Source organism: Hetaerina americana, unplaced genomic scaffold (genome assembly GCF_022747635.1).
Source record: "Hetaerina americana unplaced genomic scaffold, ioHetAmer1.1.p SCAF_130, whole genome shotgun sequence".
Lineage (NCBI taxonomy): Eukaryota > Metazoa > Arthropoda > Insecta > Odonata > Calopterygidae > Hetaerina > Hetaerina americana.
The window spans coordinates 640,597-663,875 of NW_027286404.1; the positions used below are offsets into that span (position 1 = coordinate 640,597).

At 42.1% G+C, this 23,279-nt stretch overlaps 1 protein-coding gene across 1 annotated transcript; it reads left to right on the forward strand.

Annotated features, from left to right (window-relative positions):
• The first annotated feature begins 16,174 nt into the window (after positions 1–16,174).
• On the forward strand, positions 16,175–18,000 carry LOC139686182 (enhancer of split mbeta protein-like). The gene is made up of 2 exons (XM_071583364.1): positions 16,175–16,447; positions 16,994–18,000. Exons 1-2 carry the CDS (start codon positions 16,253–16,255, stop codon positions 17,612–17,614), a joined length of 816 nt encoding a protein of 271 aa, XP_071439465.1. The 5' UTR covers positions 16,175–16,252; the 3' UTR covers positions 17,615–18,000.
• Positions 18,001–23,279: the final 5,279 nt, after the last annotated feature.

Genomic DNA, 23,279 nt, shown 5'->3' on the forward strand with positions numbered 1-23,279 from the left:
TTATTATGTCCAAAACAGTCTATTAATTTCAAAAATGAATTGAAATCATCCTGAGATTTTTTGTTAATTTTGGAAAAAAGTGGGATTATGTTCAGCATCGTCATTGCTGTTTATAACAAATGCCCAAACCTAACAGCGATTGCACCTACTGCATTATCAATTAATTTTCAATCAGAAATATAGGGTTTCACATATTACCACTATGAACTTAACTAAATGGCTATCTCAAAAAAATCAGATATTTAAAATACACAAATTGATTTATTTTTATTATTAAACACCTCCTACTTCGCTTTCTCAGGTTCATGAAATCTATTTTTTAAACATTTATTGCTCACCAAAATTAATGGGATTTTTCCTCATGTTGTCCAAATGAGAGCTTTACCCGACAACTTTTCTTAATATTTACAATCAGTTAAGGTCCCCGCAGTTAAACTTATATTTATTGGTAACAAATTATGACACCAATAACATAATAAGATGTATTTTAACGTACTATGATAGAACTAGTATAACATGGTTTTACTCTGCTTTTACAAGGAAATATATTTTTCTTATCAATGGTATTCACTCAATGCCTAGTTAACACAGAATGTATTTAATTGTCTTTTGAAGCTTCACTGCCCTCAAAATTTGCTTCCAAAACAACAGGACACTCTATAGTATTGTTAAATGTCAACGAAAGGAGTTAAAATGATTTACCTGCATATTCGTTAAGATTATACCAAACTGGCTACATTTGTTGTACACGTACAAAAAACGAATTTCTTCCAGTTATGGGAATTCACCACCGTATGAAATTAATCAAACTAAATGGGCTGTATTCTTTCAAAATCTTTATTATTTCATCATAGCATCACCTATAGATCGATGTTTCTAAGGAAATTGGATATTTTCTGAAAACCTAATAACTTTCGAAGCGTTGGAATTGGAGACTATTTTGCTGTCAGCACGTTTCACATTACCTAGTTCTTTTTCATGATGTAAAACCATGGGATGAAAGCCACTAACTTATGTATTAATGCTAGGATAGGCAGAACTAGTCGTACAAATAGGGACAATGCTTTCAACCAGTTTTCAACCCTAAGGTCTGTTTGGTCGGTGATGGTAGAGTTGACTCGACGACGTGTGAAATTCACACGCGAGGGTAGGCCGGCCCGATGCTTTCCCTGCGCCGCCTATGGTTTCCCAGGAAGATCTGGTGCCCGAAAAATCACGCAGCTCGGGTGAAGCTGAGGATACCCATAGAGGTATGCCCAGAAATCGAACCGGGGCACTCAGATCAGTAGTCTAACTCTCTGCACACTAGACTTTCCTAACGACGCTTTATTGGTAAAAAAAACAAAATCGCCTCGGAAATGTAAACATACCGATCCATTCCTTAGCGTTATCTAAGAAATACAAATACGCTTCATTGAATTCTGATGGAACTGACTAAATGAAGGAAATACTGAAAATTCCAGCAAGAGAGAGTGCCTCGTTACCCGAGAAATCATGACATTACTGCGCGAATGAATTTAAGTGTACGTTAGTTGATAAATTCCAAAGAAACTGCGGGAGATGCCGCAACAGTAACTTTTAACGGAGTCATCCGCTAATGTGCATTTCAATGCAACAATTTCAGAGTGTAAAAATCATTCGCCTTGACTGGGATCCCAGTCAAGGCGAATGATTTTTACACTCTGAAATTGTTGCATTGAAACGTTAGTTGATGATGAAACTCGTTTGTGTGTGACTAGCTACAAAGAGATTTCTCTAATTTTAGAATATTCAGAATATGCAATTCATAGTAATGCGAGTACAGCAAAGGGAAATAATAGTCAGCTTGAGGGAATGTGAAACGACTGGTATTAGTTCAACTCGCTAATTCGTCGAACTAATGGGCGAGAATTATCACTGTTATCGTCAAATACTTAGGGAACAAGTTGATGATTTTCAAAGCGAAAATTGAATATCACAATCATTAGCTACTAATTTTGTCAACTATGTCTGTTGATTGAATTTTGGTATACCGCATTTACCTTCCTAAAGCGGAGCACTGAGGAACATAGCCATATTACAGGAATGATGTTCAGTTTAGTCCCTATTAGAGGCGTCATCCACTAACTAAATAAGCTGTGTGTTCCTGAAACTAAATGGACGGGATCAAAAATCCGAACAGTGAGTCACTCTACACTTTTTATCCTATCAGGTAGTTAATAGTTATGAAGGACTGGAGCAGGGGATCATAATACCGAGGATGCGGCCCTTAATCATCTTCAAGGAGAGCTCAGTCATGCAGATTTTTTTTATTAGCGCCTCTGTTCTATGAATATGCTATTATGAGGTATCGTTTGTGAATGCGGAAAATTAATCAATTTTTTTATGAACTGCATCAAGTCGTTTATGCCCGGTTTTATAATGCCTCGCTCAACTTAGTTAAAACATTCAGTTATAGCCAAACATTAGTTTTATAATAGCTAAACAATAAATAATAAAGAAATAACAAACAGTAAAAAATGGCAAACCGGCAGTTAAATCCATCGTGACCCATGGTGAAAAACGTCTACATCCAATCAGACGGCAGTCAAATAGATCAAGTGAGCGGATAGCTGCGACCTTGTTAGATACATAGAGGTCGTTGTTTGGGCAAAGTGCCTTGCGGAGTACACCAGAAACTAGAGGCAAGTCCGTGGTTTTATATTCATTATGGATTAAATAATCGAATCAGGTTTCAAAGAGCTAAAAATTAAATTCATGAATAATGCATACTTCTAACAATAAAAGAAATTCAATTATAAATGGTCGTTAAGACTCAGCATAAACTTCGCCGGCACCAAAGCACCAAAATTAATGATAGACATTAACGAATTTATGTTCTCGTTCATAGTTAGGAAATTGTGTTCTTTTATTTAAATTCCCAACGAAAATTTAGAATTGAATAACGAAGGACCAAGGTTGTAGCGGGAAGATGCCGCATTTCGACCTGTTGTTTAAACCTTCGAGTGGGAATTCTCAAGATCAAATTATGATACATTACTACAAACCCTACCTGGTCTGTTTGATATGTAAAAATTCTAGAGCCAGAGCAAATAAACGACTGCCATTTCTTTTGACAGTCCTCTTACTGTGCAATTAATGTTTTCTTCCTGAACACTTCGTCCGCCAAGAAACGTAATTACGTTATTTATTATTAATTAGTTTAATGTTGGTCTGACGTATACTTCGGAATTGAACGGGCACATACTTCTTTATAAGATTCTTCCTTAACAAATATCCATGTTGTCGAAAAAAGTGTTTGTTGTAAGGGCAGTGAATTCGGAATATTGGCAATGCTTGGGGACAGCTGAAATGATATCCGCAAACCTGACGCTCTTAATAATATGCTAATGCATTGTAAAGCCAAATTTTTAATGGTATTATTGGATTGAACTATTTTATCTTTAAAGGCATAGTTAATTTTTTTATTGAATTCACTTATCAATAAATAATGTTTTCCAAGTTTCGTTTAGCAAAAGACCTTGGCCCTTCTCTAATTCACCCTCTCTATTGTACTTTGTAATTACTTGCGACGACTTGATGAATTCGTTCTGTTATACTGCAATGGTGGGACGTGGTTTACGATGCCTCCACAGAGATCAATGCAACTGATTCTCCACTCATAAATTATATCAAAAAATAGTTTTTGCCCCTTAAATTAATTTTCGGGTAGAGCGATAGTTTTGCAATATATTGGCAGACTCGAGAGACAGACTTTTCGGTTATTTTGAAAGAATGGCGCCGTGCTCAGCACACAGGAGCCACGGAGCACCAATTGACTGAATTCGACGGCCGCCACCCCTTTATGTCGTAGAAACCCGAGGGATTGCCTTCGCAGACTCATCCTACCCCCTCTACAGATCACCCACTCACCGTAAGGTCTCTCTGCATGGTAACTTTTTAAATAGGAAGGAGGTTCCTTTTGAGTAATATAAGAAGGTTTATTAGTTGAAAGCAGTCGCAATTCGCTATTAATCGTGACTCATTACACTTTCCAAAGTTTTTAACCTTTTTTTCTAACAAATACTGTCAGATTCTTCATAGATATAAGCAGACGGTGTACATAGCACTGGTAATTGGGATTGTTTAATGTATATTTCATATTGAAACTCCCCGATGCTTGGCGGTCTGAAATCGTGAATCCAAAGCAGTCATTCAAATTAATCAGTATATTAGGTACTTTCAAACTCATATGTCCGTGGTTCGATATTTATAACGAATAAGAGTAGATGTATTTGAATTGCACAGAATGCGGTACCGCGTTCGAAGCGCAACTCCGGAGATATCACGAGAAATAACCTGGGTAATATCCATGGAAACGGAGGCGGCACCTCATATGCCCTTAATTGATTTTATGCATGCATGAACCTGCCTTCATTTTGGGCAGAGTTTTAGTTGTTGCGTGCACATTTCCATTTTGGCACTAGCTCTCGCTATTCAGCCAATATTGGAAGTAAAGTTCATGCGCCAACACGCCGGGAATATACAGATGCACAAGAAATTTAATCAATTAATACAGCTGTCTTTTATGATTGCCATGCAATAGTGCCTAATAATTGAAATCGTTTATCTGTAGGCATTTTTTTCAGGGATTTTGTCGCAAAATAACCAATAAAGGAATCGTACGCGCTTCACTTCATTAATTTTTTTTGTTAGGCGAACTCTTTAACTGCTAGGTTGAGTTTTATCATTCTTGGGTGTCGACATAAAACCCCGGTCTCTCCGGTGCAATCTTAATACACGGACATAATGAGTGTGCTCGAATAAACCATTCAACCACGATCTAAGAGGATGTCCGTCTCGAAATATGAATGAAATTTGTCTCCGGCCCTGGGCGATCTGGAAAGCCCGCCCACCATAGCTACTCACTCCCACAGGTAGGGCGGGATTAATTTATCTAAAATATGGAGGAAACTCTTATTATCTTCAGTAGGATCACACGCTCTCCCGGTGGGGTACAAGCGCGGCGTTGGTGTCGTCATGAGTACGCCCCACTCCTCGCAGCCTCACCCCGCGCCCGGGCATCGGGGGGCGCGTTGGGGGAGGGTGTGGAAGGCGGCGTGGCATCCGTTGGGCCGGACGCGTGTCAAAGAGCCGCTCCCGCGTGAGTCGTCTTTTCAGATGAGCCGTCCCGCTGATACTTCCGGGGATCACGGTCGGAATATACATTTTCGTTTTGAATATCGCCTCCGGGCATAATGGCTACTTCACGATTCATTCGACGGGCGATCGAGTAACCGGTTTGTGAATCAACCGATGAAAAAAGTTAATGGTAGTTGTTGCATCCCCGAAAAAAAAATAGTTCGCGTTTGTCCTCGAACTCCTTGTATTCTTTTTGTTTCGACACATTTTACGGTGGGGCTTGTAAAACCGCGAATGCGTTCCCAAATCATGAACATCAGGAGTCAGCAGTCAAAATTGATTTTCACGTTACCATTCGTATAGAATCCTACTCCTATTCTCGGGCTGATATTAAATAAAAGTTTAATCATATTTCATCGAAGTCAGTCCCCTGATTTCCCTCTGCTCGTCATAATTGTTCTGTTAAATCCTAGATTAGATCCTAGATTAATCCTTTAGAGTCCCAATAGAAAGCAATTAGTGCACAAGTATCAGTCGTAGATTGATTGAGTCAGCCACTGCTCGATAAAAAGTTGTTGCATTCGCTGATTAATTCTTGCGATGCTTGGTTAGCGCACCCAAGACCCTGGTTTCCAAATCTTTTGGAAACCTTCAGTGTAATTGGTAGGGCTTTCAGGAAAAGTTAAAATAAACGGTGCTGTCTCATTGGCCGCTCCCATCAAGACCAACTTACCTGCTTAATTCCTTGAACACGCAATTGGTAACAGCAATCCTCTGAAACGTCATAGGTGTTCATTCACAGTATGCGGGGCTAAGCACTTACCAACTGATTTTATTCACACGATTGCAAGATGAAGGTCATCTTATTACATTCTAATGAAAGGACTATAATAGGTCCAATTTGACTTAGGTAAACCGCACTAACTCAATATTTTCATTGATTTAAAAAAGTGTGTCGAAAAGAGATCAGGCCAACCAAGGGAATGCTGCTACTTTTCATTTCCTCGTCCGACATCCCGAGAATAAAATTGCATTATTTGATGACGATGGAAATCAGGGTCGGTGCGCCACATGTCAATTAGAATGAAAGTTAAAGCAGTATTTAACAACTAAATTTGGGTTATAAAGATTATTTGTTTAATGTTGTGAACCTCTTAAGCTCATTAAAGGAATTTTTATGCCCCGAAATGTACCGAAATAACAAGGGCAAACTCGATCAAATGTGTCGGTGTCTTAGGACGTGTATAAACTAGCAAAAAAGTAAGAATTACTAAAAAAAAGGCGTCGAGAGGGTTAAAGAGCGATGTTATTTTCACTAGTGAGACCTCATTTATAAAGTGCTGCTGAAAGTAGATTGGATCCTCATAAAGTTGGAGTGATTGCCGAATTAAAACGCCTGTACAAGAGAAGATCTAGCTTTTTAAAATAAGCATAGCCTCATATACGAGGGCGATTCGAAAAGTAAGGTCTCCTATTTTTTTTCAGAAAAAATCAAATATATTCTCAACTTTGCGTACATCGTTGGAAAGGTTGAGCATTTAGCTATTTTTCTACATAGTCGCCTTGACGATCAATCGCTTTTTGCATCCTTGTAAGCAGCTTTTTAATACCGGCGTCATACCTTTCTCCCGCCGCGCCGCGAAGCCAACTGACGACTCAATCTGAATCGCCCTCGTATGTTATAATAAACTTAATAGTGTATCGATTATTAGAGGAAATATCGGGTATCACTCACGGAGGGAAGGTGAAATTACAGCGACAAACCTCTTACATAAATTGGAAGTGGTTCACTTTTGGGTTGATGTTGAAAATGTAGTGTAAATTCCGTCGCACTGAGGTATAAGAAATTATGAAAGTAAGATTAGAGAGATCAACTGTCAAACTGGCAGATTTGCGATGTCATTTTTTTCCACAAATAATAAATAATAAGGGACCTGGGTAACTGCAAACGGTGGCACTAAGAAAACATTTGTATAACCTAGTGCGTTATTGCTAGATGAGTACATATGTTTATTTCCCTTACCAGCGGAAAATATCGCATGCAAAGAGAAATATTTGGCCTCTTGATACCGTAGTTTAAGTAGCTCTTTTAATGATTATTTCGATTATTTTATCCAACATATCTGTTGGTAACTATGGTAAGCTTAAGCAACAATCTAATTCGGTAATGAATACCTCTTGTGGAATCACGCCCTGCCATACACCCTGTACAGAGCTTGTAGGGTATCATGAAGAGAGACAGATATTATTATGTATTTAAGATGAGTAAATAATATCGATAAGAGACCAGATTAACCGAGAGAATACTACTACTCTTTCTTTCATCGTCACGTACACTGAGGGTAAAGTCGCATTGATAGATAATGATGGAAATCAGCGTCAGTACGTCTCATGGCAACTATGAAACTTGAAGAAAAGAAGTATTTAGCTAGGAATTTTCGGAATACATAGATACAAGGTCTGTCCCAAAAGTTGTATGACTTATTTTTCCCCGATTAGACGGGAGGGCGGCGATTTCCACGGCTGGGTTAGGGGGAGGGGAGTCCCATGAAAGGCCGGAGGGCGGTGGCATTTGGCTCCCAGCCTTTGTGGAGTGTGGATCGTTCGTTTGCGAAGCCTCTATAACGCGACCTCCTTACCCCCCGTCATGAACCGGTCATTGGAACAGTGCTACGCCATCAAATTTTGCATGAAACTGGGCAAAGCCGGGAAAGAGACTCAGGACATGCTCGAGGCAGCTTATGGTGATACAGCCACGTGTAAATCGGGTATTTTTGGTATTTCGCTTTGGGAGGACAGAGAAGATGTTGAAGACGCCGGACGTTCAGGGCCACACAAGCCATCTCATCCACTAATATGTTTCTTCAAAACAAACGAGCACAGTCACCGGCGGTTACGCCCCCCAGGTCGCGGATTTTCGGGAGTCCATATCTTGTTGGAGGAGTAGTGGGTGGCAAAGGTGACGTCGCGTGGGTTGAAGAAATTCCCCGATTCCCAATTCGGTCCCACTCTGACTTACTCTGCAGCAGTAACACCTACCCTCCGCACTCGCTAACGGCAGGCCAAAGTGCATGCATGCATCTTTTCCTTTCTTCTCTGAAGGAACAGAGGGAACGTGGTCTCAACGCGGGGAGCAGTGGGGTCGATATCTCTTAGCTTCATGGTTTCCCCAATACGAGGGCTGTCCAGAGAGTAACTTGCCTTTTGAAATGAAATATGAACCTAGTGACAAGACAAAGTTTTATTATATACAATTGAAAGGCACATTTAAAAACTATTTTTCAACATAATCGCCATTCAAATTGAGGCATTTATCATAACGATACACCAAGCTTTTCGATTCCGCCGCTGAAGAAATCTGCCGCCTTGCATTTTAACCAGCATGCAATTTTGTGCTGCATGCCACCACGTTTAGCGAGAGACCCTTTATTGTAAATCGGCAATTTTCACGAATGTTTTCCTTAATTTTCACCGTCAGTTCATCTGTACCAAGTCTAAGCTAACCACTGCGGTCCTCGTCGTGAACATTGGGGGGACAATTTTTAAACTGAATGCACCACTGCCTCACTCCACATTCACTCATTATTTCGTCTTCTTTCACCTCACAAAGTTGCCTATGAACTTAATTGGCTTATGATTTTTGACAAGTAAAAACCTAATCACAGATCGCACTTCACAACTCGCGGGATTTTTTATTGCAGCGCACATTTGAACAGTGCGGAGTAAGTAAAGTAAAAAACCTAGGTCTGCACACTACCACATGCGTGGACTGAGTGTAGGGACTTTGAAACACCAAAATAGTGGCTTTAGCCCTACCCACCGCTAGGCTGAAACGTAAGTTACACTCCGGTCGTAGTGCGCCTCTCCTCCGGCAAGGCCCTGGCGACCGTGGGCGCAGGGGGTGAAGGGGGAAGAGGGCTGCAAAGGACGACATGGATGTTGTTTGGTGTATATTGCAAGTTTTTTTTAAAGACTACCATTCGTTCAAAGTCGTTCAAATCGATCTGGGCTGTAAGCTATGGATAAAGAAATGAAATTAGGTATGTAAGCAAACTTCTCTATCAGCCGTGCGTCACCGGGTAACCTCTGTTTCAATTACTGATGAGACTGAGGCAAATTACTTGATACATCTGCATATTAAAATGCAAGCCGTCGCGATGCTGTGCGACAGTGGTCCTCGGACATCAACCATTAGGATATTTGGCTATAAATGGTATTGGGTAAGTTCGAATTACGTAAAGTTGTCCTACCGCTGTAGATTGGAGTAAAATTATTTTCACACCGATTGGGTTCGTACTCTATTTCCCTTTCCTTCTCATGGGTCTCGCTTACCAATTGCAGTTCATTGTTAGGAATACTCCCTCTATGTCAGCTTTATACTCGATTTTTTTTATACTCTGCTGAAGTTTGATTCCTATGTTGAGCCCTCGTGCATCGAATGTTTCCCAATAAAAGTTCAAACATGCTGCGCTTTCTGCATTGTGGCCCTGCATGACACGGATAGCTTTTCTTTTTAACCTGTCAAATTCCGAAATTAAGTCTCTGCCAACGGCCCCAAAAACTCGATGCATTTCATCACCTTTTTCATTCGAATGTTTCCACGCTATTCTTAGATGAAAGTTTTCTGAATGCAGACGTCTTAACATTCTTTCTCCATGCTGATAGCTCCGATGACAATGCAACACCCAGGTATTTCACTTGGTCAGCCGATCTTATTTCTGCCAAGCCGGCGAGCGTGGTGCCAGAATTTCTTTTCTCAGATAATCACTACTGCACGTTTAGAAGACACTCGTACATATTCGGAAGCATCGAATTCCAATTAGCTGTGCTCATCGAAATGTTAAGTCGTGCATAGGACCTCCACGCATCCAGTGTCTAGCCAGAGGAGTTTTCTGGGTGGAAGGAAGGTGAAGAAATGCGGGCGTTACAAATTCCATCGTTTCGAAGTGATATCGGGTGGCCGCTCAGAATGGCCTGTTGAATTTATCCCTCCATATTTGACGGCCTCTCCCCGAAAACCACCTTCCCGGCTAGATCCGTGACCCGGCGCGGCTCCGGTGCTCTCACTGCACCCGCAAGGCGCACGTGGGCCGATGGTGGCATCCCGGGGCCGCGGGTCGGATGTTGCGTGCGCTCTCCGCTCCCACAGCCCAAGACGAGTTTAACTGTGACTCTGAAGGAGTTATAATGGCCCCACACTACTTAGGTAGATCAGACCACAAAGGTAAACTAAGGGAGATAGATTCCAGGACAGATAGGTACAAATACTCATTCTTTCCCCGAACAATCAGTAATCATAATAGTAAGAAACCGAAGTCACTTTAGAAATATTGAAAACATTGAATTTACAAGTCGGAGCAAAGTTAAACACTGCAAAGCTGCTAGGTATACTTTAAGGTGCATGTGTATGTAAGATGTAGATCGAGTGTTTGCATGTGTGTGGGGTGTAAGTGTTCATGCATGAATGTATGCCATGTTTTTTTTGTGGATATATGATTTTGTGGTTATTGCATGCGGTGTTTTTGGTTTTTTTTCTTTTTCTTTTCTAAATTACGGGTGGTGTCCTAACACCCCCCGCCGAAGGCCCTTGCGGCGGCTTGCGGGGTATTAAGTAGATGTAGATGTAGATGTAGACGAAGTACGACAGCGAGCGGCCGAAAGAGGGCTGTCTATTCGTCGGAGGCGTTTGGAAGCCGAGGGCGTCGTCGTTTGGGGAAGAGGCCGCCAAGCTCTCCCGCGCTCGCCGGGGTCGTATGCTGAAGTGCGCCCGGCAGATTACCCTGGTTGGGACTGCTCCGAAACGTTACTCTCCTCCTCGCACGCATTATCCCGACTGATTCCCGCAGAGTGACCGCCGGGGTTGAGGGAGGGCGGAGCGCGGAAGAGAAGGCCTTCCATGAGCACTTTGACCAACGCGCGCCCGTCCCCGCTGACGATTCCACAGTGCACTGCAGAGCAATGGAGATGAGCTGGCGGTCAGTGTTTTGCTGGATCCGATTGTGCGCCACTTGGAGCTTCAGCGAAGCGGCCGCCGGGCATGGAGACCATGCTACCGGCGCGGTGCACTGTGGCAGGCACCTTGTGAGAGCAGCCTGCCTAACCCTGAGCACGCACATGCACCCGTCACTCCTGTCTAATAATGGAATCGACGCCCTCCTCATGCATAATAGTTCATTTCTGCCATTCGGTGGTCTTACGGGAGAGGGACGGTCCTTAGCAGAAACCGTCGACATTCTATCACTCGCCTCTGCACATTGAATTAAGCACTAACTATTCATATTTTCATTGGTGCAGGTCTCGGGTAGGATTATTTAACTTAGTCCGGCACTTCCACTAGCCCGGTATTCATAGTATATCCATAATATAATCTGCTAACCCGGTATTCATCCCGGTATAGTGCAGTCCTCACTGCTAAAACAGCTCTTCGATGGTTTACTTCTAGGAAGAGCCCGCTGGTTTAGAAGTCATATTATCCACCATCGGCATTCTTTCTCGTTTTTGACGTATTTTCATGATCTTTTTCCGTCTGCATAAGTAATTTTGCTGTTTGATTTTGTTTACATGGTAATGTTATTTGGCAAAGGGTTTTATTTTGTATCTTTAGGGCTATTAAGAACTATAGAGCATAGTCCAATGATTGTAGGACTGACAGTCTATCTGGAAAGTTTGAAGGTGGCCATGGCAGTTCTATATAATCTAAACATAGATTTTAAGGTCATTTTATGCATAGTGTACAAGTTATGACGTTGATACCATTATGAAGAGTGATCCTTGAAAGATAGAGGGTTAAGTAAAATTCTGTGACATTAAACATAGTTTTGAATCACTGACTGTTGAAGCAGATAGTTTCAACTGAGTTTAAATAAATCTAAATCAGGTATGCCCCGTATCAACTAAACCTTATCTGATTTGACCAAAGAACGTACTAATAACTAACATGGCAAGAATTTAAAAGAAAGTGAAAGTATAAAATACTCATAAAGAGCCCTGCATCTCTCAAAAAGATAGTATTATAGTCATAGCAAGAGAGTAATACCTTTAACATATGTGCCTGAGAGTAGGGGGTTTGTTTAGTTCGAAGTACCCGAAAGAATAAATATTCATATTCAAGTTATTTTGCTCTTATGCCTGATGAATTGCATAATGAAACCCATCAAACTAGTGTCTAGAAATAAAATCATTAACTTATCAAGATGAGCTTATGACTGAAAAGGTGTCAGGAATATTATGTAAAACCTGATTCTCAATTTTAATTTCATCGGCAGTTATTCGGCAATACTTGCCTTTAGTTAATAGCAGTATTTCTGTGGGTGCTGTTCTGTGAAGTCACCTCTCATGAGGATGAGTTTCCAGTTTCCAGTAAGTAATACCTTTAACACATGTTCCTGAGAGTAAGAGGTTTGTTTAGTTCGAAGTACCCGAAAGAATAAATATTCATATTCAAGTTATTTTGCTCTTATGCCTGATGAATTGCATAATGAAACCCATCAAACTAGTGTCTAGAAATAAAATCATTAACTTATCAAGATGAGCTTATGACTGAAAAGGTGCCAGGAATATTATGTAAAACCTGATTCTCAATTTTAATTTCCTCGGCAGTTATTCGGCAATACTTGCCTTTAGTTAATAGCAGTATTTCTGTGGGTGCTGTTCTTTGAAGTCACCTCTCATGAGGATGAGTTTCCAGTTTCAAGCTATTCGTTGATTAATCCACTTTCTTTGGTTCGGTTTTTCAGTTAATCCTCGCAAGTGATTTGTTCCAATGCGATTGCAACTTTCTGGTTGAGTTTGGATTTCGTCCTCCGTGTCTTCCTCCAAGTAATCCTTTAGAATTTAGAATTAACCCCGCGATGCCTTTTTCTCATTAGTCGTCGCGAATATGTTTTGATCAACCGTCGGGTTTGTTGCACCATGGGAAAAATACCTCCGCGGTAATCACTTGGGCGCCAACGAGCAATCCGTGCCTATCATTTAGCCGTAGCTTTTTTCATTTTCGTTCCACGTATCTCAACCGGTGAGTCACGCCAAGAAAGGGGAGGGAGGCTTGGTCGTAGGGCCCGCCCGCCCAGCCCCGAGGCTACTGGAGGGCCGTGGAACGCGAGGAAAGAATTCCGTCGTGGTCCATTGCCGGTAGTCATCCGTTCTCCAGCCCCCGGAATCTGCCCGGAGTCGTCGAGGGTCCGGCCGTACCCGCCGCTGACTCTCATCTCACCCGTGGCACGTTCCAGGGAGGACGCCGTTGGCCGTTGGAAACTCTTTATTAATGGCCGAAGGGCGCTTCAATTAATGGTTCGTAATAGAATAAAAAAAAATACGATTCAAGCGCATCCCATTTTCAGGCCTTTTCGTCCGGTGAAGGAAAAAGTATTTCCTGAATTAATGATCCCGCATGTTAATTGCCGAAGAGCAAATTTTATGGCTCAATATAACGGCTATAACTCAGGACGCGGCCATTGAATAAACTTGGAGTAAAATCAGACGTCGGATTTATTATTTTGAGTGGAATCGACTTCCCACCGCCGGTAAACATTATGGTCTATTCGCCAGATTGGTGTGGGGCATGTGAGCAGTTGTGTGTAACGGAAGACATTGCAAGATTCCAGTCCTGCATTCTTCGTGCCATCGCATCAGATGATTGGGAATTCATGAGTGATCGAATGCTCAGTTGGAGCAGCATCAGCTAGCCTTATGTTATACTGAAGCCTTTGAACCAAAATGACTAATGATAAATCTGAAAACGTTCGAGTTTGCTGAAATAATTGAAATTATAGTATAATTTAAAACTGAATATTATAATGAGGGGGAAGATTTTTGTTTCGTCAAAAATACTGTGAAAAATAAACAACACACCTTTGCTCCGTTTTTTTAAATATTCTGGACTCCATAATCACTTCAAAGCTCACGAAAAAATCTAGTTTACCTTTTTTTAATTTTGCTTTGCTCATAGTTTTGTGATCAACTGACTTATTGATATTTTATCGCGAATTTGATGGAATTTCCTTTGCTGCTGATACCATGAGGAGCAGAGGAAATTGAACCGAATGGACGACTACTAATTGATATCCGTGAGAAGTGTCTACTTTATTGTTTCCTTTCGGGGATCATGGCACAATATTGAAAAATATAGTGGTTTAATTACTTATTTAAAATTAAATGACATTATCATTTGAATATTGTGTTGAATTGCGCAACAACTCCTCTAGGATCTTTGATTTTTTTACCTGCTCATCTTTGCCCGAGTGCCTTACGGATTCTGAAGGGAAATGCGTAGTAATATCATTGCATGAAATTATACTCGAAATATTTACTGTGGTTTTTAACAAGAGTTTTTACGTGCAAAAATAACCTACGATACTAGAGGAAATGCACGATTTATCATATTTGAAATTCGTAGATTTAAAATTTGTTTCATCTCATGAAAATTTCACCGCAAAAATACTATAAACTTGCGGTCATCTTGGGGCCGATGAACAAATTACGTATTATTTGAAGATATATCGGGTGATTGCCAAAACCTTTATCACAAATATCAGTTTATGGAATTATGTTGCGAAACCTCGGAATTGCGCCAATTTAGCATAATATTATGGTTGCTTAAATTACTCAAAACAGCATACTTGGGAGACGTTTTGTACCTAGAGCGTCAAATAAAAACGATGGGCTTGTCAGGAATCATTTGGGTGAGGTCGCGTGGGTCGAATGGCTGCGTTCGGCTGAAGGAGAGTGACCCAGTGCTGACCGGACATCCTCCAACACGACTTGAAATAGAATTTACTTTAAACGCCCCGCAAGTTTTACAGCCATAATTTTTTTTGCAAATATTATATTCTTTCTCTACATTTTGGATTCAATAGTGATATTATATTTATGCATCAAATAAATGATATTTTTACTAGAATGTTTTGTTGACTTAGCATAGTAAAATGCTTTCTTATTCATCGATTTTTGTGTTTTGGTCACATTGTGTTCATCCGCTGCCCACACGGGCCACGGAGTATGGTCCAAATTAAGCCATGACATTTCTAGGCCGAAATTATTCCGCTTATTAAAAAGGTTGGGCAAGTTTCAGACGAGAATTAACCCAAGTTCTCTACCCTTGCGTATTTGCAACTCCTCTATGGTCAAAGGCATGCAAAATTCAGTTTTATGCCCCTATTTACATATAATCCCCGTACGTATGAGGAAAACGGTGGTCAGGGGAAGAGCTCCTTGCTCTCCCGATCAGAATGTGAGGGCATCATTGACGGCTTGCGGTTTTCTTGCCTCGGAAGAATGCACAATTCCCCCCCCCCCATCGCGGTTTCTTATAACGTCGATATTCAATCAAAAGCGCGAGGGAACGTTTCGCAGCCACCGCTGCGCTACACTTAAATATTCCTCAAGTGTCGTGGGCAAGAAGATTTTAATTATCCATTCCAGTCCACCTTACCTCTTTGCATTGTTTTTGACGACTTAAATGCACACGTACCGGGCGGCAATTATCCCCGTGAACACGAGGCAGCTTCCGTCATCAAAAAGATCGCCCTCCTGAGGGGAAAAAAATATAACCCATTGAAAGGCATTAATTCCTATGGACACAAACACTCGCCATGGCTCCGCTATCGCTCAGAGGAAAGCCACGCGGCCTTACCCTAAGCGGCGCCGACTCCCGACATCAACAAGGGGGTGGGGGCCCAGGCGAACGGAAGCACGAAACGTCATCGATGCCCCCACCCCCCCGGCGCAAGAACCGCGTCGCCCCCCTCCCTCGGCCCCCCCCCTCCCGGCCGCCTCATCCCGAAGGCCCCCGCCCGCCCCTTCCCGGCGGCCCCCGCCCCACTCCTGGTAGCACAGGTGGCGGCAGCAGGCAGCCACTGCTGACTGTGTGTGGGAATGTGCCCCTCGCTCACTTTCCCACGGCCAGAGAAGCGAGCCATCCCCTCCACCGCGGCGGCCTCTGCCCCCCGCCCCGACCGCCCCCCACTCCTCCTCCCTCCTCATCCTCCTCCGCTGCCACGGGTCCGGCACACACCTTGGCCCTCCCTCTATATATAGACCATGGCGCGAACGGAGGAACCGTCATTCCCGACTTGAACAGTGTGAAGGAGTGTGTTTGAGATAGAGAGAGAGAGAGAGGGGGAAATCGAGGAAGTTTTCCCGTGTCAGTCGTTTGATGTGTGGTGTGTTGTCGTGTGCGTCGCCGCGTCCACACCATCCTACCGGCGGTTGTTTCTGCAGCTGTAGTTCTCAGTGTGAATCGAGTGATTGTTTTGCATCCAGGATGAGGTCCGAGAGCGGAGGGAGCACGTTCGTGCCCACAAGCGATTTGGAAGAGCAGCCCATCTCCCGCACTTATCAGTACAGAAAGGTGAGTTTGTTGTTCCCAATGTGCCAAGACTGTTGTCATGCCTTGGCTAGTTACGTCAAGCTTGGCCCACCCGATTCCAGCCTTAATGGGATTTAACTCATCGTGGTCACCGTGGTGTAAGCGAGTGTTGGAAATTTAGACTCCAGTATTCGTGTCTGTGGATAGTAAACTAGTGTAGGCCCATAGATTTGTTTGCCGCCAAAAAGGAGTCCCTCTTATACCCTGAGAAATGCCCTTGGATGTACACGGGGTTGAATCATAGGGGATCACTATGGATCATTGTTTCTAAGTTAGACGTAAACAAATCTTTGACTTTTGCTGATTCCATCCTATCCATATGAAATGAACGGTAATCGGGATTTTAACGTCGAAATTGAGCCGAAATGTTGCCGAATTAAATGGACGAAAGAAATTGTAATGAACATGGTGACCCACGACGATTTAAATTGCATGTATGACCGAGTGTCAATAGTCAATATGAAATAGTAGTCATTGCCTCCGTAGAGCCATATTCTTACGCTGTCCTCTCTGTTATTTCCCCATCAGGTGATGAAGCCCATGCTCGAACGCAAACGCCGCGCCCGCATCAACCGCTGCCTGGACGAGCTGAAGGAGCTCATGGTGGGCGCTCTGGCCGCCGAGGGCGAGAACGTGTCCAAGCTGGAGAAGGCGGACATCCTGGAGCTGACCGTCCGCCACCTCCACCGCCTGCGCCGCACCCAGCGACTTGCCCTCACCCCGGAGGCGGCCTACGCCGACCGATTCCGCGCCGGCTTCACGCACTGCGCCGCCGAAGTTTCCCGCTACCTGGGCGCCGTCACCTCTGTGGGCGGCGGGGGCGGGGGGGGCGTGGAGGCCCACGTTGGAGCCCGCCTCCTCACCCACCTTGGCCACTGCTTGCAGAGCATCGAGAAGCCTCCACCCGCAGCCAGGTCTCCGTCGCAAGCGGCGCCCGGCGCCGAGGCGGCCCTCGCCGCCGGGGACGCGCCCACCGTGCACAACTACGCATACAACACGCCACCGACGTCGCCGCAACCCCTATCGGCGCATACCCTGTCGTCGCAGCCCCTCCTGTCGCCCGTGCAGGCTGTCAAAGAGTGCCCTTCCGACAAACTGACGAGTGCGGCCTCGGCCGAGGGCAACGGCTCCGTCTGGAGACCATGGTGAAGATGCGCCCCGCTTATCTCCCATTCCGGAGGGACCCTCCGGCGGCCCGCGGGCCTGTGATCACCAAAGACTCAAAGAAGCCCACACTCGGCAGTTTTTTTATTTTTATACGATTGTGATGCCGCTAGGTGCATGTTGCATTGTATGGCCCAGGAGCGTCCAGAGAAACGTTTTTTTTAGTGTGTACAAATACAATCAATCGCCTGTGATAGTCATGGTACCTGATTAATGAATCAAAGACGTAGTTTTATGTTCACCCTCGAGTAGGTTGAATAGCTAGTGTGTGATATTTCTTTATAACTGAGTAGCGCCTTTATATTGTTTATTGAATATATTCTAAAATATAATTTTTAAATTCTTTAATAAATACAATAATTTGATAATAACACTGAATGTTTTTCTTTACCTGATCCTACCATCATATGTCTTAGGCTTAGTCGTACTGATAACTTTTTCATTTATTCTTTATTAATTGTTACCTCATTGGAAGCAGATATGCATATTCATGAGACTGCTTCCAAAATTAGGAATGTTGTTTGCTGACGAAATCGGCTCCATTCAAGTTTTTACTTAAGTTAGCAGAAAATTTAGAAAAGATTTTGTTGACATGTATTACGAAAGGGCAGTCCCGGATGAAAATTTGTAGACCGGGATTTTAAGATGATCTAGTCCGCTGAAATATTTACCACGTGGACTGGTCATCTCTTGCCTGTAACTGATTCCACTGCCGCTTAATCTATCGTATGGCAGTAATTTTGAAATATATGCGGATGCATTGATGTTTATGGCAGCATCACGGTGTATGATCTCCGTCTATTTCTGATGCTCTCAGTATTAAACGAGAGATGATCGCAAAAGTTTTTATAGTTACATTTCACGGCCAATGATGAACCATTTAATTTAGTAAGCCAAAATCTCTTTGAATTTCAGAATGCTCTCATTTCGTTTACATCCGATTCCCTCTATGCCAAGGTGTTCATGCAATTTTGACAATGCTTCACGCAGTGCGTTCTATGCAGCAATAATATGCTAAAGTAGCTTCTATTCATTTAATTTACAAATGGGGTTTGGGCGTACGCGGCGAGAAGATGGCACATTGCTAAAATTTTGCATTTCGTTGACAAAAATGTATGTTACTTGGCAACCATTGACAAGCCGTTTGAAAGTGGGCACTTGTGCTTTAGCGGTGGTGTAAGTGTGCCGATATGCCAAAACAAGATTCAGGAGTAAACATTTACCGGGAAAAATGGAATGTTTTACCTGAATTTGGAACGTGTGTGCTTGTGTATGCAAAATTTACAAGCGAATATACTTTCATATATCAGGAAAAAACTCTTCATGACTTAATATTTCGATGGTCGCAGCCACCTTCAGCTGAGTATGAGATATGACCGACGGGAAGATTGGGACGTTAGCGATTTCCACCTTTTTTCTTGCATGTGTACGTAAATTCGGAAGTACATTTTGTTAAATTACATTTTTGTAATACTTTTTTGCAGTTCTTTATCATATATGAATATTTTTAACAAAGTAATATGAACTTATTAAACATAGCGACGCCGCGCGATACGTAATTCCGAGAGTTGAATATAATGCAATGTTTACGATTTCGCATATTTCATGAGCCCGTTTCTAGGGAGAATTGTCCATTCAATAAATAGAAAATACCGTATCAAAGTGAAGCACCACCACACCACTAGGTATATGAGCTCCAATGTTTTGTAAGCGTGATGCAGCAGGGTTGCACAGTGAGGTTGAACCATACACCGGAATTCAGAAATGGAACATGTGCTCGAATCAAGTACCGTAGTCTGTGCAACTCAAGCTGTCACGTAAGTCCCATCTGCATGCTAGCTTTGGAAAGGAATTGTGAGGATACGAAACCAGAGGAAGAAATATGAGCATAGCTAGAGGATGAAGTGTGCTAGGAATGATTGTGTTTTGGAATCACAATTTAAAATTCTATTCTGTAGCGAAAAAGTTTCAATGAATGGTAATTTTTCGGAGTCACCCAATTTTAAATGTGGGGGGGGGGAAGCCCTCTCATCCCCGGAAGCGTAAACAAAGGATGTTGGTTGCCCAAGTTAGTTGGCCCGCACCCGTCGAAGCACAAAGCAAAGATTTGAATCGGATGACTTTGAATTAAAGAGTTAAGACCTCTCTTGTCCTGGCGACTAAATAAGCTTGATGATGGTGGATGAAAAAGTACGCTCAGGAAATATAAACGTAATGGTGGCCGAGGCTAATATCAGCATAAGCAAAAGTAAACTTTTCCTGCTAAATCCTTCAATTCAGAGAATTAGTCGTGACTTGATTCTTCCTAGGCTATACATATGTATGTATGTAGATCGGTGGCTCGCAACCGTGGGTGAAAAACCCCCGATGCTACGATAACGTAAAACTTATGAAATAATCACGGAAACAGCAAGCAAATAATTGTTATGCGGTTTTTTTATGAGTTTATGCCAGTGCATTCATATTAAAGGAAAACATTTCTCATTGAAAAAACACCAATTTATAGAATATTCATGTAGAAATATGGGCATAATTCAATGTGGTGGAACCCCTACCAAACAAATAATGGGACTATTATTTGCAGCAAACGTATTGTTGAACTTTGGTGGGCGAAATATGCTCACATAATTTCCACCGAGTCCCAAATAGTAACTTCAAAGACATTTCAGATGTGTTTCGATACAATATAAGGAGAGTCAATACGCTCTTTACGACTCGACTTTTTTAGTCGAGTACATGAAATATTTTTCCACACACATAGCTCCCCATAGACTCGACTTCTCTGAAACTGTGTATCAAGTCGTTAAAATTTAGATAGCTATTACATTTACTGACTTGGTTTAACATTCGCATGAGTTCAAAGCATATGAAGCGATGTCTTCTTTCATTACTAGTTTTCCATTATTCACTGAATACTGGTTGAATGATGGATATCGAATAACGTAAAGGCTTGTATTGTGTTAACAGTGCTTTTTTCAGTAATTTGCCCCCTGAGCGCCAATGGAGTAATCTTAATCACATCATTTAAACGAACATCCGCTTAAACTACCACCACTCCAAAATTGCGAAGCAATGAAAGCTAGAGAGTGGAGTTGAAAAAAATCTTATTGTTTTATTGAAAACAATACATAATCCCTTTTTTCATTTTAGAATAATTTCTCAGTACTTATTTCATTTTGTATAACTGGAGAGTTTGTTTTCTGTAGAACTACCGCACTATTATTTAGCGAATGTGGGTCTACCTGTATAACTCAGGTAACAGTTTCCGTATACTTCATGCCACGGTAGAATGCCATCCGACTTACATCTGCATACAATATTCCACTTTCTACAAGACCGCACACGGTTTACTGTTACAAACATTTCTAATTTGTTTAACTTTTTAAATTTAAAGTATGATAATTGATCCAGTAATTACAATCGGATAATTTAAGGTTGTTGCGACATATTAAATTAATCATTTTCAAGCAAAATCTTATATTTCACTTACCCTTACTACGCCAAAGAAACGCGCTAGGAATGATGCCCATGCCCGATTTGGCATTGCTGACACAGCAGAGAAAAATATTGCTCGACGACCAAAATGCAAGTGCTGTTCCATCTACATTTTCAAACTCCGCTCTCAATCAGTGCAAGCTACTTGGACATTTCAATGAACAGCAAGGCGGTGGAGATGAGGGATGAGACACGCTTGATACCCTTACGCCCAAGAGAGCGCAATTTAGCACGAGTGCTCCGATAACTGCTTTCGTAGACACGTCATTTGAGAAACCCTTGTAACAAGTAGCATATCTATGTGCCAAGAATAAGAAGCGTTGTAGTGGAGGAAACGGTAAAGCCTTTTGCATTGGAAATTGTATTAATTGCTTTGGATTCGGAAGCGCAAAGGATTGGCATATTTATTTTTGCAATTTATGCGACTCGGTCTAGAATTTACATCAACATTGGCCGAAATATTTCAATGCAAGTAATAGACAGAAGGAAAGCTTGTACCGTGAGAGTCCCGAGGAGTGTTCAGCTTGATGAATCCACTGATGCTGATTTTTTTAGATAGCTAATAGTGATTTCCATTTTTGCGAAACAAAGAAATGTTGGAAGACTCTTTGTTTTTTGATCCGTTGGATGGAACCACGAATATGGTTCATTTTTGATCATGTCAATATTTCCTGGGTCACCAATCAATATGATTTGATCTCTATGCACTAATTGTGCTTCCGCTGTGTTAGACAAACATTATGGATATTTTGCACACGCTGACAAGTCTCCCAATTAATAATTACACATTGTACTCTACACCAACAGACTCTCGAGTCAAAAACATTAGCAAAGGATTTAGCAAATAGAAGCGAGCACGCTACATTTCACCACTGCTTGAATAAAATATTTGGGTCGTCTTTCGAAAAAATTGGATCTGGAATAGCGCTTCGCTCCGTCGCGGAGGTCGTCGTCGAGGACGAGGGCTTAACGGAGGCTTTGAATTGCGACAAGAAATAATTTACTTTCCTATTGACCAGCCTAATGATTTTTGAAGAGTATAAAATACGAAAATCAGTTCTCCGGTTATCGTATTTATCCGCTATATTCTCTCATCTGAATCAATGCATTACTCACGAGTATTTACCAGGATTTGGGTAGGATATATAGTAATGGAGAAAGGAAAATGGTAATTTTATTGAAAAATTCTCACGCTTGGATCAAACGTGCATTAAAAGTTACCTTCAACAATCAACCATTACGAGAAACAACTTTGGAAAAAGGAGAAGCCACAAAAATTTACGTGGAAATTGCATTAACTTGCATTTGAAACAGTTGAGTGACTATACCCACGGATATTTTTCCATGGGACGTATTGAAGTAGTTGATAGAAGGGCAATTGATCCACTTCTTCTTCATCCTCGTGGTGTCGGGATTTAATGAAAAATGACCTGATTGAATTAGGGCCAATGGCCACAATGACGTGGAGTTGAAAAAATGAAATTTGAGAATTTTAGGGGCTTTCAATTAGATCCACTTCCACAGTTCGCGAAGTTCACTGCATATACTTGTGACATTTGCTACTACCGATTGGTGAGATGTTCTTCGCTAATGACCCTAAAAATAGAGACTGACATTTGCGTGCTGATTTCAAACAAAGGCTCCCGTTTCAAAAGTATAATCGAGACTAAACTAAAGCAAAATGTCTTTAAGACTGTGCGAATGTCTAATTACACAAATGGATATGTATCCAGGCAAATATTTTTAAAATAAAAATACTAGTAAATAGAGTTGCATTTTTAATTTTAAAGCGAAACCGGCGGAAAGAAAAACAAAAGAAGGTGCACTAGGCATGGTGGAGAGGAGAGGCGGCAATTGGGAGAATTTGGAAGGTGGGAGGAAAAGTGATGGGGGGCACACTGAAAGGTGATGGGGGGCACACTGATTGGCGAAGAAATGTCGATGGCTGCGATAGAGGGGAGACTGTGAGGGTAGCGAGGGAGGGGATGAGGAGGCGCGTTGGCTGGAAGTAAGGGAGTGGGTCATTTCGAAGGGTATACTTGTTTAGATCAATTATTCTTTAGAAACCCCAAGATCTCGCTCTCGTAGTAACGGAAGGGGTTTGCTTTTAGTAATCCTCTCCTCTCACTAGATTGCTGTTAAAGCTTCAGCTATA

What these genes read in the sequence shown, in the direction of transcription:
- LOC139686182 (XM_071583364.1), top strand. Translation starts at nt 16,253, where the DNA reads ATGTGTGGTGTGTTGTCGTGTGCGTCGCCGCGTCCACACCATCCTACC. An exon ending in GCACTTATCAGTACAGAAAG is followed by an intron (nt 16,448 to 16,993) that starts GTGAGTTTGTTG and finishes TTTCCCCATCAG; the next exon opens with GTGATGAAGCCCATGCTCGA.